The following is a 14,558-nucleotide window of genomic DNA, read 5'->3' as shown; positions in this document are numbered from 1 at the left end:
TAAAAAATGGTGCTTAGACCTATTGAGGTGCCTGCCTAGATCGCATAGGCACCCACCTAACCCGCCCATACCCATCTAGACTTCTACCTAGGTTGCGACTCACTTAGACAGAAAATAGATAACTTTCATTTTGCATTTTATTTTTCAATAAATTGTAAGAGACTTGTTGAATACTTAAAAGAACACACATTATATACTTGTTCCTCATGTTTTCATTATGTTCCAATAGCTCATAATATACGTGTCATTCCATTTTGTAGTTTATGATGAAATCATATATATTTTAAGTATAAACAGGCACTTATTTACACGAAATACAATAGATTTAATTAAATCCGCCTTGACCCCGCTTAACCGTCTAGGTGCTAGGCTCCAGCCCGCCGCTCGACTAGCGCCTAGTATCTTTTAGAACTGCCTGGTACTATTCATTTTACCTTTTATTTTGTCCTTATAGTTAAAACTCAAAGTTTTTAAATCATTTTTATTAGTTTTTTTTTTTGAAATGGCGCTACTTTTTCAAGTAATACTTGCATTTTTATTGAAAGTTTGAACGTACTCCTGCTAAAGGTGCTACCAATAAAAAAATTTATGCACTTTACTGTTAGTGTATGAACTTCCACAATTGATAACATGAAGCATTCTTCTTTGGTTTGCAGTCCGAAGGTTGAATGGTATCACTTACAGCAGATCAGGAAGCAAATTCCGAGATTTTCAAAGAGAAGTATTATTGGCACTCCAAAAATCTCATTTTACACTCCTCACAAATGTATTTTTCTTTCCTAAATAGAAAGTTTAGAGTGTAGAATGAGATTTTTGAAGTGCTAATAACAATTCCCTTTTCAAATATTGGTTATTGCACATGCACTTTGGAGGCCTTGGATCGTATTTGTTCCTTAACCGATCAAAAAACTTCTAAAAGTGCACTCCTAAACTGAAATTTACAGCACCATCTGGGAAAAAATTTAGACTGTGGTAATGGTTCAGGCTCCAATTCAATTGACGATTGCGTTTAGAGTTGTGTCAGCGGAAACAAACGATGAGCAGATAGCAGCAAGTCTTCTATTGTATTCATGAAACTTCCTTCTAGTGTGTAGCTCTAGTAATTAAGTTGGCTTTACGTCAGTCTCGTTTGTACATGTTTGATTATAGTGGATTGTCTCTAACCGGCACCTTTATTCTGCAGAGACCAGTCCAAGAGTTCCAACCTTCGTTCGAAGCCAAATTATTATTGCTTGCTCGTGTGGATAATATTGTATGTATACAAAAAAAATGATGAATTGTTCTAGTGATTAGGATCTTTTTATTCAACATATTATGTTCTACGTTTAAACATTCCTCATTTTCAACTTTTTAATACTCCACTTGTTCGTATGCTTTTTGAATATTACATGACTAGCCGGCTAGCCTGACCAACCAATAACAATAAATACATCGATCCGTTACAGATTATCAACATGTGGTCTATATTATTAACATTATTGATACTTTAACTACATAGTTAACGCAATATGATTGTCAGTGAAGTCCACCTTACAAATAACTAATAACGTTGAGTCATTTATTGATTGGTCGGACTAGCTAAGTGATCAAACAAATGTGTAAGGATCGTTCTATAAAAAAGGAAAAGAAAATTTTATTGATATTGGACCACTTGGTATCCAAATTCATATGTCATGCCGTTTGGGTAAAATATATGGGCTCTAAAAAGCCCATACTTTTGCTCACAACTCCACCATTCGACAAGGAAAATAGCGCCGCCGTCGTGTTAGAGGGAGAAGCAAAATTCCTGAGAGAGAGAAGAAACAATAAGACGCTCAGGCGACACCAGCAGCAGCAACGACAAGTCTACAAAGCCTCCTTACTTTCATTCCAGCCAAAGACGACACCAAACCAGTTCTCCAAACAATGGCTGTGCTTCGCTAGCCGCCATTCCCAACTGCCAGATCAACAAATCCTCATCCCAACATGTGTTGAACTCTTTGTTATCTCGGTTGAGGCGATATTCTAAACTACTCTTCCAAGTGACGGCATATGAGATTCGAACTCAGACGTAACATTGATGGATGTTTTTATATTTTGTGAATGAGAATGATGATTGTACGATGAACATTAGATGGTTCAACATTTCACCTTTTGGCACATCTCAATTTCTTGTTTGTGTTTCATTTGATTCTGGAGTTCCCTATCATTTTCGTAGTAGAAACTATCAAAAGATGCAAGTGTTTCAGGAAAAGCGATACTTTCAGTAATCTAAAAGCGCTTAAGTTACTTGTAAAAGCTCTTCCAAACAAGCCCAAAGTAAAATGAGAACAAAATTCATACTGACTAGATGTTACTCGAGCCCAAAATCTAGAAGGATTTAAAATCTCAAAATGAACAGAAAGGTTCAAATTATCATTTCGGAGTAATCAAAGAACATTGTTCATCCGAGCAATAGCTCTATAAGATCAAGAACTAATACATTTCTGAATTAATATGTTCTCCCAATGTCAGTACTAAAACAATAGAGTTACAACAGCAATGAATAAATCATATTGTAACGGCAACAGTGAATCAATCTGCTTCTTCAGATGACACCGAATGAACCTGATCCTGAATGTTTGGGAAACTTTCAGGCAATATGAACACGGGATCAGCACCAGCAGAACGTCTAAGAGCAAGACCTAATGCATAGCCCAGTGCACGCGCAACCGGAACAGCGACAGCATTTCCAACTTGCATGTACCTGAAATGGTTCCAAAAATAATTACTTGGCGGTTAATCGAGTGATGTCTCAAATTCTAACTCCTTTAGCCTGATTGACAAAAAATACAGAGAACAGACAGTTTAAATAAATACGATACCTTTCTTTTACTGGCCCGCTGAGCCTGTAAAAATCTGGAAAGCCCTGTAGCCTGGCATTCTCACGAATTGTCAGCACCCTATCTTGCTCGGGATGCATAATTGCCTGAAAAGAAAGACAGGAAATTGTGAGCAGATGATTGTCTTTCTACGTCTGAAAATAATTGTCAAATTACATTAGAGTATACCTGGTTATGTGGTTCAGCTCTTGTCACAACTGTTGGCACAGTTTCGTCCCACCACAAGCGGGCAAAAGGTCTGCATAATTTCATTCAAAAATCATATTAAGCAACTGAACCACACTAAGTTTCAAATTTTGAATAAAACAACACTAACTCTTACTTTGATGAAGACCCCTTCACGAAACTCATAGCATAATCTGGGACCTACCATTACAATGTAATTAGAATCACACAAAGTTGCAGGAAAACTAAATCAGTAGAAAACAGATAGATTTTTACCAATGGTTTCCCAGAAGCCAAATACACCCTGGGTACTTCCGGATCCCACTCAACCTTGTTATCACCGCGCACACGAACACCTGGAAAATCTCTGAAGCATGCACCCTAGTTTCCAAGAAACAAAAGTACACATAAATTGTTATCGAGAGCATAGGATTCTGTCAAGGAACTGTTTAAATGGCAAAGCAATGTGATCATGCATTCAATGATTAAGAATGGACCTTTCTCTTGGGAACTTCACAAACACGTGCATAATCATCAGGATTCAACTGCAGAGGGCGATGATCATAAAGAACCTTTTGTAAAGACTTGTCCCTAGAAGTCCCCATTAGGTCTGCATCAAACAAATGTTAATCAACTTCTGTACGATATGACAGTTGTAAGACACATAAGCATTTACAAAGCAGCATGAAAATCAATATATTCAACCAGTACTTGCAATTCCAAAGATTCAACTATCACGAATTTCAAAAGCAATAGAGCATCTTACATTCTTTGCTTAGTCGTATAAGCCTCTGAAACTCTGTCTTAGGTGGGCCCCCATATGGCATCTCATTTCTTTCTTCATTATTTTCAACCTATATCAGAAGACAGATAGAAATAAGAATGAAGGACTGTTAAAGGGAAAAAATAACATAATACTCAAAAGGAAAAATTTTAGAAGACATTACAGCAGGCAGATCGGAAATCGCATCCTCCAAATAAAGACTTTTTGCTAGTTGAGTCTTCTGACCTTCATCATAAGCAACAGCATTACCCTGCATTTTCATACACTGTTTTAGTACAAAATCTTTAAAAATATATATATAAAATAAAAAAGTCAACACTAGCACTTGAACTCGTACCTCAAATTGTGTAGGAATAACACCCCTTGAAATAACATCATGTGTAGGAAGAGGGTACTGGGGCAAGATCTGCAAAAGTCATAACAATTAGACTATGAGATTAAACCTGCACTACGGTAAAACTTGATAATTTATTCATCATACCTCAGTAGGACGGGCCCCCCACAAAAAAACTCGCATACGGAACTGTGGAAGCCCATAGGCACCAGCTGCCATCATTCCCATCCTCGCCTGATAGTTCATATCTACAAGGCGTCCCAAGGCATATCGTCCAAGGAATCCATCGGCAAATTTTAAAATATCGACAACATTTTCCATCAAAACAAACTTTGGCTTAAGGTACTGAACTATGTCCATGTACACCTCTAACTGTTGGTTTTTCTCATCGGCTAATGGACTTTCTGTGTTCCTAAACCTGTTGAAACCACTTACTCCTTGGCAAGGGGGTCCCCCACACACCACATCAACATCACCCTACAGCAAGATATCAGAAAATGTCCAAAACAATATTAAATGACAATAGTCTATACTCAAGCATCGACGAATTCCAATTCAAGGTTACAGTGAAAATTTCATTTACTTACAGGTAAAGGCAATTTTTTCAATCTGTAACCTTCAGTAATAAAGCCTTTGATAGCCTTCTTACAATGCCTGTTTGACAGAAAAACATGAGCTTCAGTTTTACAACATCACAGTACATAAATGATTTAAAACATGCAACAGATAATACTGCAAGCATAAATAAGAATAGTTGCATACTCCAATTCATTCATTGGCTCCCAGGTGTCTTCCTCAGGCCCGTAGCCCTTCCAATGAATCTACATACATCAAAGGGCAATCAAATTTTGCATGAGGAACTAATGAATATAGATGTGCATTAACCATTCACTCACATACTATATCGTTATAAATATTTAAAGAACATGCATTTATAAATTTCGAAGTTGATACCTTAAAGTATATTCCCTTCTTTTCATTTTTTTTTGGGTCACCAAAACATACTCCTACTACGCAATCAACTTCAAAAACTTCAGAATCATCATTCTCATTTCCACTAACATCTTCTTCCTCTTCTTCTTCCTCATCTTCCTCTTCATCATCTTCCCTTCTAAAGAATTCAAGCATACTCTTCTCTACATCCTCCTCTAAATTGTCAGTCTCAACCAACTTTAAGCACATGCACAATTTTCTCCATTCCTTGAGCATTGTGAGAAAATCTTCAGCAGCTTCATTTCGAACCTGATGTGTGAATTAGACACTAAATTATGCAAATAAATAAACTAAAGCATCACATCAAGGGTGAGGAAAACAGTAAGATACAAATACAAACCTCTGTCTCTGGATGGTTTTGTTCTAGACTCTTACAAGCGTATTCATTGTAGTCAACAGCCCATCTCTAAAAGACATGAACAGGAAAACAATATCAAGCTCTCCCTTCACGTCTATTCGATTGATGTCAAAAGATTAACAAAAAATAAATTAAGAAATAGGAACTTACTGTAACAAGATTGACATTGGCCAAATGTGCACCAAGGCACAGGCCAGTAGACATCGCTCCACAACCAGAATATAGGTCCAGGAGCCTTACTTCTGATTTGGCACACAGTCCATTTGACAGCTTTGAATCAACCTCACTATCCAAACAAACATCATCCTCAACAGAGATAGTTGAGTCATCACTTCCAGACTGCATATTTTCTGAAATTTCAAAACCAGAAATAACATGTGAACACATTGGAGCCTTCCAAATGAAAGAAAGAAAAAACCAGCATCATGACAGTAAGTAGAAAGAGAACAATAACCTGTTGGCAGATTGACAAAAGTAGAATATGGTAGTAAATACTTGGTGTCGCAATAGTAATTGCACACTGGAATTGATTTACTCTTCACATCTTGATCAACCTGAAAGAAAAAGGATAACTCATTCATGTTGGACTTCATGAACAACAAAAAAAGCATGAATATGGAAACTCAAGCATACATTTAGTGTCAGCCTAACAATATGAAGTTTTTCAACAAGACAATCCAGAGGGTTGTCATCTCGGACATCTGAAAAGAATACACGCTCACAAGCAACAGTAGCACAGTGCTTTATGACCTGCAAGAAAGCAAAAAGCTAATAATTCAGCTCCCAATAGCAGGATTCTTACTTTTTAACGTAACAAGACCATGAAACAAAGTATTTGGAAAGAAAATCATGAAAAGGTTTCTTTTGAAATATCTTACAGTGTCTCGTGATCTGTAGTACCATTGTGCAGTAAAATATAATAGCCCACCAATTGCCTCAAACATTTCCACAATTTTACAAATGAAGGGTTCTTCTTTTGTCTCTCCCTAAACATAAAAATGAATGGGAAACATCGTCAAAACTCAAATCACATAATAGGCAAATAAAAACAAAAGTACATAAAAACATTCTGTGCACATGAAGACTCACTACAACCAAAATTTCAGTTGAGTATGTTTCTACTTTGAAATATAGCACATCAAATTTTATAAATATAACCCTTATGTTGTGGAAAAGAACCATTTATGTGAAATTTGCAATGAATTGGCATGTCAGGAATCATACAATTTGGGGATTCCAACAATCATGGAGATTACCAAATGGATTGATAAGCAGAAAATTGGTCAAAAAGTTATTTTGATATTAGCAATCAACACTTAAGTAATAATCCAATCATTAACAACAACATAATATGGTTTACAGAATAAGGTTTAAATAGATAGCATCCCTAACATCACCCTTTATGTCAATATAGTCTTCTGTCAAAGTTAATAAGTTAAAGCACTCAAAACAAAAAGGCTACAAAAAATGGACATCACTTTTGTATCCCACCCATACGGCTAAATGGTAAAGTTAGTTTTCTAAGAAGGGAAGAAACAGTCAACTTGGGATACAAATGCAATAAAACATTACTGTGATCAAAACTAAATCTTCAAATTATCTATTTTGCTAATTTTTGTAATGATGCAAAAGGGAAACAATTATGATTATACAATCAAATAATGGAGTAAACCGATTATCTAGTCTTACTTTTCACTTGTACGTGTTCCTATATTTATTACTGCTAAACAACTAATCATGAAAACTCACTTGCACATGGGCATCATCATAGAGATCATAAGTGATTCCATCCACCAACGCCTTTGTGTAGTGACAACGAGCTTGAATGATATCTTCATCACTGTTTTCAATTATTTTGAATATTAAAATCCATTCAGAAAACAAACAAACAGTAACCAACCTGTTGAAACAAAGAAGGACTACTTGGAGTAAGCTGACAAAAAAATATACAGATGAAGTAGAACTAAAACTTACTCGTTGGAGTTGTTTTGCCCATTCCTCTTTGGCTTCTGCACCAATGCAAGGATCAAGGTCAAAACTAGACAAGGGCAAAAAATCAAAAAGCATTCCACAAACATATATCAAGCTAATACCATTGGTTGACACTCAAGTTCAATATCTTCAGCATGTATTTCATGAAGCAAATACAGTGGTAGATGAATCACCTTCACCTCTTTTGGTCATAATAACTAACCTAATGTATCAGTTTGCTTCTCAAGTTTTCCTATAACCAAAGGGGAATACTCTTTGTAGTTGTCCTTTCATAACATTTCTTCCTTTCTTTTCATGACCCAATGAATAACATAGAACACTCACAATTGATTACTAGCAATGCATAATTGTATGTGACAATATTACAACTGAAAGAATTTATCCTGCTTCTACACATTTTATTGGGACAGGAGGCAGACAGGAGGGAGGGAGGTTTTCACACCCCACCGTGCCACCACCACAAGATTCATCCCTCATGTTCCCATCACAACCACTAAACACTTTGTAAATTCAACTACTTTAACATTGTGCAAATCCAACAAAGAACTGTAAAATCAAGGTTGAAAGCCTAAAACCCAAAAATTCTTGAAACCAAAGCTTCGATACCATGTTAGACGACACCAAGAGTTAAAAATCATACAAATTTAGGAAATGGGTAAAGAATTAATCCTACCACAAATGCTACAGCTACACTAACGCTTGGACACACAAAGATTCTAAAACCCATCATTTGTCTTATCATTTACCATTTATCCACGAAGTTCACAGTGATCATCTATTACCCCTAAATCTCCAACATTTTCACAAAATACAACTAAATTCTTTAAAAAAAATAATAATAAAAAAAATAAAAAAATCCCAAAATCTATCACCTCTCCCGCATATCGCTTGGGGTATTGCTTACGAGCCTCCTCATCTTCCATCGATTTGCCAATAAACCTTGATTCCTCTCCGTCTTCATCAGCCGCAGCTACCTCCTGAGTCACTGGCTTCCTCAGTGGAGAAGCAGCTTTTTCCACACTCATTGCTGCCTCCTCTTCAACTGTCGCCTTATTGGTTTGCCTCGGATTCTTCAATTTCATCGGAGAAGCAGCTATTTCCACACTCGTCGCTACCTCCTCTTCAACTCTCGCATTTTTTGTTTGCCTCGGCTTCTTCGATTTTGGAGAACAAGTAGATTTTTCCACACTCGCCGCTACCTCCTCTTCAACTCCTCCCTCCTTGGTTTGCCTCGTCTTCTTTGATTTCAGCGGAGAAGCAGCTTTTTCAACACTCGTAGCTACCTCCTCTTCAACTCTTGTCTTCCTGGTTTGCCTCGTGTTCTTTGATTTCGGAGGACAAGCAGCTTTTTCCACACTCGTTGCAACCTCCTCCTCAACTCTCGCACTCCTGGTTAGCCTCGGGCTCTTCGATTTCAGCGGAGAAGTAGATTTTTCCACACTCGTTGCTACCTCCTCTTCAACTCTCTTCTTCTTGGTTTGCCTGGTCTTCTTCGATTTCGGCGGAGAAGTAGCTTTTTCCACACTTGTGGCTACCTCCTCCTCAACTCTGGCCTTCTTGGTTTGCCTTGGCCTCTTCGATTTCGGCGGAGAACCTGAAGAGGTTCCGGCCTTCGACTTCCGCTTGCACGCCATTCTGCCTACGGCGGAGAGAGGGTGAATCGCCGGAGAAGACGGTGGATCTTAGAGAGAGAAAGAGAGGGGAGGAAAGAGAGAGAGAAATGGGGGATAGGGTTTTTTTAGGGCGTGAGTGATTGGATTGGGGTTTATGTTTTATAGTGGGCCGTGAAATTATGGAGTGGGGAGTGCGCGGCGTGTGGGCGGGAAAACGGGAAATTTGGAAAGTGGGGTTTGAATTTTGAGGTGACGTTTGGTTTTGGAGCCTAAGGACTTTGGGGGGTGTTTGGTTGCGGGGGTTAACTTTTCGGTGTGTTTGGCTCTATTTTTGTTTACGTTTTGACTTTTTTCCGATTTGTATAATATTAATTACCAAATTTAACATAAATGTGTATTATAGTTGTGTAAACGTAAACAAGCGATGAATGCATGATGACAGTTAATAGAGAGTTGTAATACGAGAGAGACAACGTATTAATTTCGTAAATATTATATGGTGTAATGTTAAGTATTATTAATTGTTGACGATAGCTCACATGTATGATAATCGATATTTTTATTATTATTTTCATAAATTATAACTTATTGTGTATAACAAAAATAAAAAAGAATTAAGAAAGTTCAATAACTCAAAAAGAGAAATCAATTTCGTGTAAGTGTACTAATGGTCGCTACCTACTACTTAGACGTATGTGGGTTCTTTAATCTTTTGGTTCATGAAAGTGGTTTTACTTCGAAAAAAATAATGATTTCTATGTTATTTTTTGCTCTATTTTTGTGTCTTTTTTGCTTTTAATTTTTGTTTCTTTACCTATTTCATTTGAAATTTTTTTTATTTGGACTTGCAAAATTATGTTTTTATAGAATATACAGATATATAAAGTCACTTATATCAAAAAACCAAAATGTAAATAAATATGTATAAATAACCCAAGGCCAAAGTTGGGCTTCACTCTGAAGTCTCGACCTACACAACACAAGAATCGGCCCAAATTTACAATTATGGACTTCTCTTAACTTATTAAATATTAAAAAAAAACTAAGGCTCGTTTGTAAATATTTTTAAAATAATTAAAAGTGTTTTTGGTGAAACTAATTTTAGGCTCCAAAAATACTTAAAGTTCTTTTTAGAAGAAGCATCATATATGTATTTCTTACAGGAAGCAGCAAATATATGCTTCTTGCATGAAGCAATTAAAGTGTTTTTTCTGAATCTACTTAAATTTTTACTAATAAATGGTTTCAAAAACATTTTCACAAAAAATCTTCCAGTTAATTTAAAAATACTCCCAAACGAGCCCTTAACCGTTTTAGTTTTGACAATTTGGATGGTTAAAATGCATCACGATGTTATAGACAATGAATGGTGGATACAAGTACTTTCACTAAAAGGAATATATAGAATTAACAAATTAATTAACTAGATTTGATGAAACATAGCATTAGTAAGAGACTGCAAATAAGTAAACTCCAAACAGAATAAACAACAGTTGACATTTGAAAAACCTACGACAAATATAAGGGAGTCACCAGTATATATACATATATACATCCTCGTTACATAAGAGCTTTTCACATCACTTAATACTATTGGTGCATTCTTGATCATCAATGGTGCTAGTACTGCGTCGACATGATCCTACAGTAGCATCAATGGTGGTTTTTGAAATTGAATTGTTTGGGGTAGGATATTTAAAACCATGAGGCTTGCAATATTTATTGAAGTGAAGATTGCAGAGAAGTTCAAGGAGGAATGCGGTGCCCTAGATAGAATAGGCAGCACATTTGAACCACGGAGGAAATGGGATGGTGATGGATATAAAAAAGGTTGTGACTCCAAAGAAAAGGCCAAAATGATGGAAAATCGAGGGGATTGTTATTCCGCCAAGACAGTAGCTGAAATGAATACATCTGCTAACCAAGATACAAGTGAAGGCAAGTAAGACTGATGGTCCAAGAAAGTTGAAGATTTTAGGGAGAGGGAGCTGGCTGGAGGGAATTTGGAAGAGGAGAAGCGCTAGTCCAATAGCCGTTGTCAAGCAAAACACGAGGATTATACTTGCCCAATCTAAGTTGTTGTTGTTGTGGGACTTATAGTTAGTCCTCCAATCCGAAACTTGCTGCATTGCGGCTTCTGGGTTTGGTTCGCGATCACGATCGACTGGACTAATTAGGAGAAGTCCGAGTAGTTGGATTGTCTTTGCAATAACTGCAAGGAGAAAAGGCTTTAAGTTTCGATACCAAGCAGTATTAACAACACAATTTATTCTGCACAAAGATTGGTGTCTTAGAGATAGTTGTTAGTAACAAGATTAGTTAATGGTTAATGTTGGTTTGTTTATATACAACCTGTGGTATAACTTCCGGGTGATTTCATTAATGACAGCGCAAAGTCGGTTCTCGAAAGAGTTAAATATATTAGAATTTGTGTAAGAGAAATTTTATTTAAACTTATATAATATCTCTTTCCACCCATCTTAAATATTATATGTGAATTGTCCTTTTTAACTTATGACATAATTAACAAACAATGAAATTAAAATTCATTAATAAATTTACTCAAGAATCAAACTTTGTCATCACATCAAATCATATCATCGCATAATTTTTAGTTACACAATGGACAACCTAATTTGGTATCGAATTTCCCATTCACGAGATTCGAATATAAAACCTTTCACTTACAAGTGAAGATGAATACCACCAAAATATGGTATTAAGTGGCCAAAAGACTTTAAGTTAACTTCATTGATTTAGTCAACTTCGGTTTCCATAAGATCTCATGTACAATATTATAAGGCAAAAATTCTTGTAACCAAAGCTTCGATACCATATTAGACAACACCCAAAGGTAAAAATCATATGAATTTAGGAAATGGGTAAAGTATTAATCCTACCACAAATGTTACAGCTACATTAACGTTTAGACACACAAATATTCTAAAGCCCATTTATTTGTCTTAACATGTACCACTTTTTTTTTTTAATAGAAAAGTACGATATTTATTAATATAAGATAAAAATATACAAAGTGGAGGATAGTATGCTTAAATGAGCCTTGACAAAAATCTTGTTGGGGCTTTTAACCCAATCGAAGGGAAACAAAGCGTTATGCACGAACAACTAACTTTACTTATCCTCACACCAAGAGAGAGAAACAAGCAAAATTATAAAGAGTTGTCTTCCATAAGAGTATCCAGCAATAGCTCATAAGCAGTCCCCCTCCATTGAAATTCATCAATCCTGCTAATCCCAGATCGAGCAAGTCGATGGGCAGCAGGATTGGCCTCATTTCGAACATGATTAAGCTTAACATGGGCAAGTTCCAGCAAAAACAAGCGGATGTCATTCATAATAGGGCCCAATATCAAAGTGTCATCCCCTGTATTCCTCATAGCAGCCAACGTGATTAATGAGGCTCCTTCAAACACCACTCGAACATCGCGGGAGCAAACTTGAATTACAAAACAAATAGCCCTACAAGCTGCAATCATTTTAGCATGCAGGGGTTGAAGTCACTGATTCAAAACTCCCTGAACATGCTCCAATAAAACCACCATTGTAGTTACATAAGACTACCCAACACCTCCAATTCATGTTCTTTCGTTCCACGCCCCATCGAAGTTGCACTTGATCCATCCCCCCTCCGGTTTGTGCCATCGTTACTTCTGCACAGTTTTTGAAATCTTGGGAGGTAGATGCCAATTCTGAAAAGCTTCCAGCCATTCCACAGCTCGCAAAGCGACCACTTGGCGACGTTTGCATTCAAAGCAGTTATATCAGATGAAACATCATGATCTTGAGAACTAGATAAAATAAGAGAAGACTGGCCTTGATTTACAGAAGCTTGAAAATCTGGAGGAACTTGTGGAGTAGTGACAGAAACCCCTTGATAACCAGAAAGGTCAGGAAACTGAACTGGAGATGGAACAACAGGATACTGGAACTGAGAAGGATAATCTTGAAAAGCATAGTTTGCACTGAGGGAAGGAGGAGGAGGAGCCCCTTGGTAAGCATAGTTACCCCTGTGTCGACAATCAATGGCAATATGGCCCCTCTTACCACAAATCTGACATTCTTGCACAACCGGAGGAGTTTCATTTCTGTACAGACAAGTCACTGCCGTATGTCATTTCCTTGAACAAATCTGACATTCAGGAACTACAGTCTGTCTAGTTGTAGTGTTACCTGACCAGTAATTACCAGAGCGATTACCATTGAACTTAGGTCGATAGCCACTGTTCCCTTTGCCTTTGTAACCATTACCGCCAAATGAATTGCCATAGTTAGGACCAGAAGAATTAGAACCACTATGACCAGACTAAGTACTATAGGTATTGCCAAAAGAAGTATGGCCAGTATTATGACCAAAAGGCCTAGGTCCCTGATTACCAAAATTATTTCTAGGCCCATTAAAAACATTGGCACTAGGAGGATGAAACGGCTGACAAGTTTGAGAAGCTGAGCCACCAGAAGTAGAGTAATCAGGAGCAACAAGACCAAAGCCAACATTGGATGAAAGTGGCACCGTAGAATCAGAACCAGTAGAAGGACTGGATGCATGTAAAACTGATTGATATGCAGAATTACCACCAGAGGAAAATGGAACAGAACCATTACCATACATAGCTGCCATGCTGTGAGCAAGAGACTGCATCCGAGCTTCTATAATCTTTTCAGCCCCTAAGAGTTGAGCCCTGAATTCTTTCAACGAAATATGTGTATCTCTTGCCAATACCACAGTTCTGATCGTATCAAAGTCAGCAGGTAAACCAGTCAATGCAGCAATAACCAAATCATTGTCTGTAATCTTTTCACCAGCTGCAATAAGTTTGTCTTTAATTGTCTTCAACCTCAACAAAAACTTATCAACATTATCACTTCCTTTCTGAATAGTGTGTAACTCAGCTTTCAAATGATTCACAGTAGCACTCGAGACAAACATATATCTATCTTGTAAGGCAGTCCAAGCTTCATGAGTAGTTTTACAACCAACAACATATTCCATGGCATCATCACTCAAAGTGGCAATAAGAAGACTCAAAAGAGCCATATCAGTTTTAACCCAAGCTTTATAGGCAGTACTAATTTCATTGGTAACCCCCGATTCAGGAGTAATAAGAAATTTGGGAGGACAAACTGATGCACCAGTAAAATGATCAAACAAATCATACCCACGAAGAACAGAACAGAATTGAAAGTTCCACATCATTCAACTTAATAGTCAACATTCCCAAAAGATTTTCAAGTTTAACCGAGTCAGTCATCATGCGTGAGTAGAAATGAACACCACACAGAAATGGGAACAAAAAAACCCAGAGAAATCGTCTTCGAAAACACAGAATTTAACAACAAGAATCTACAATCTTGATGAACAATTGGTTATCGACCTTAGTTCATCAACCAATATGAAATTAATTGGCATCGGCCTTCAAGAAAACAATCAAATCTTCAA

General features: G+C 36.9%; 1 protein-coding gene across 1 annotated transcript; it reads right to left on the bottom strand.

Annotated features, from left to right (window-relative positions):
• Window positions 1-2,395: 2,395 nt before the first annotated feature.
• On the bottom strand, window positions 2,396-9,213 carry LOC137742238 (DNA (cytosine-5)-methyltransferase CMT3-like). Its single transcript, XM_068482053.1, has 21 exons — window positions 8,360-9,213; window positions 7,470-7,504; window positions 7,245-7,335; window positions 6,374-6,481; window positions 6,129-6,245; window positions 5,950-6,049; window positions 5,646-5,845; window positions 5,478-5,543; window positions 5,099-5,386; window positions 4,907-4,965; window positions 4,732-4,798; window positions 4,292-4,621; window positions 4,148-4,216; window positions 3,974-4,060; window positions 3,793-3,880; window positions 3,524-3,636; window positions 3,303-3,407; window positions 3,184-3,227; window positions 3,030-3,099; window positions 2,844-2,947; window positions 2,396-2,725 (listed from the first exon to the last, which is right to left on the bottom strand). The coding sequence occupies exons 1-21, from the start codon at window positions 9,119-9,121 to the stop codon at window positions 2,554-2,556; spliced, it is 3,075 nt and encodes a 1,024-aa protein (XP_068338154.1). The 5' UTR covers window positions 9,122-9,213; the 3' UTR covers window positions 2,396-2,553.
• Window positions 9,214-14,558: the final 5,345 nt, after the last annotated feature.

Source organism: Pyrus communis, chromosome 8 (assembly GCF_963583255.1).
Source record: "Pyrus communis chromosome 8, drPyrComm1.1, whole genome shotgun sequence".
In the NCBI taxonomy this organism is placed as follows: domain Eukaryota; kingdom Viridiplantae; phylum Streptophyta; class Magnoliopsida; order Rosales; family Rosaceae; genus Pyrus; species Pyrus communis.
Note: the sequence above shows the minus strand (reverse complement) of the source record. Positions and strands in the feature narration are given on the sequence as shown.

Excerpts from the sequence above, each read along its gene's own strand:
- LOC137742238 (XM_068482053.1), bottom strand. The coding sequence starts at position 9,121 with ATGGCGTGCAAGCGGAAGTCGAAGGCCGGAACCTCTTCAGGTTCTCCG. Across the intron at positions 7,505-8,359 it reads CCAAGCGATATGCGGGAGAG|AAGCCAAAGAGGAATGGGCA; the intron begins GTGATAGATTTT and ends GCATTGGTGCAG. Across the intron at positions 5,544-5,645 it reads CCAATGTCAATCTTGTTACA|AGATGGGCTGTTGACTACAA; the intron begins GTAAGTTCCTAT and ends CATGTCTTTTAG.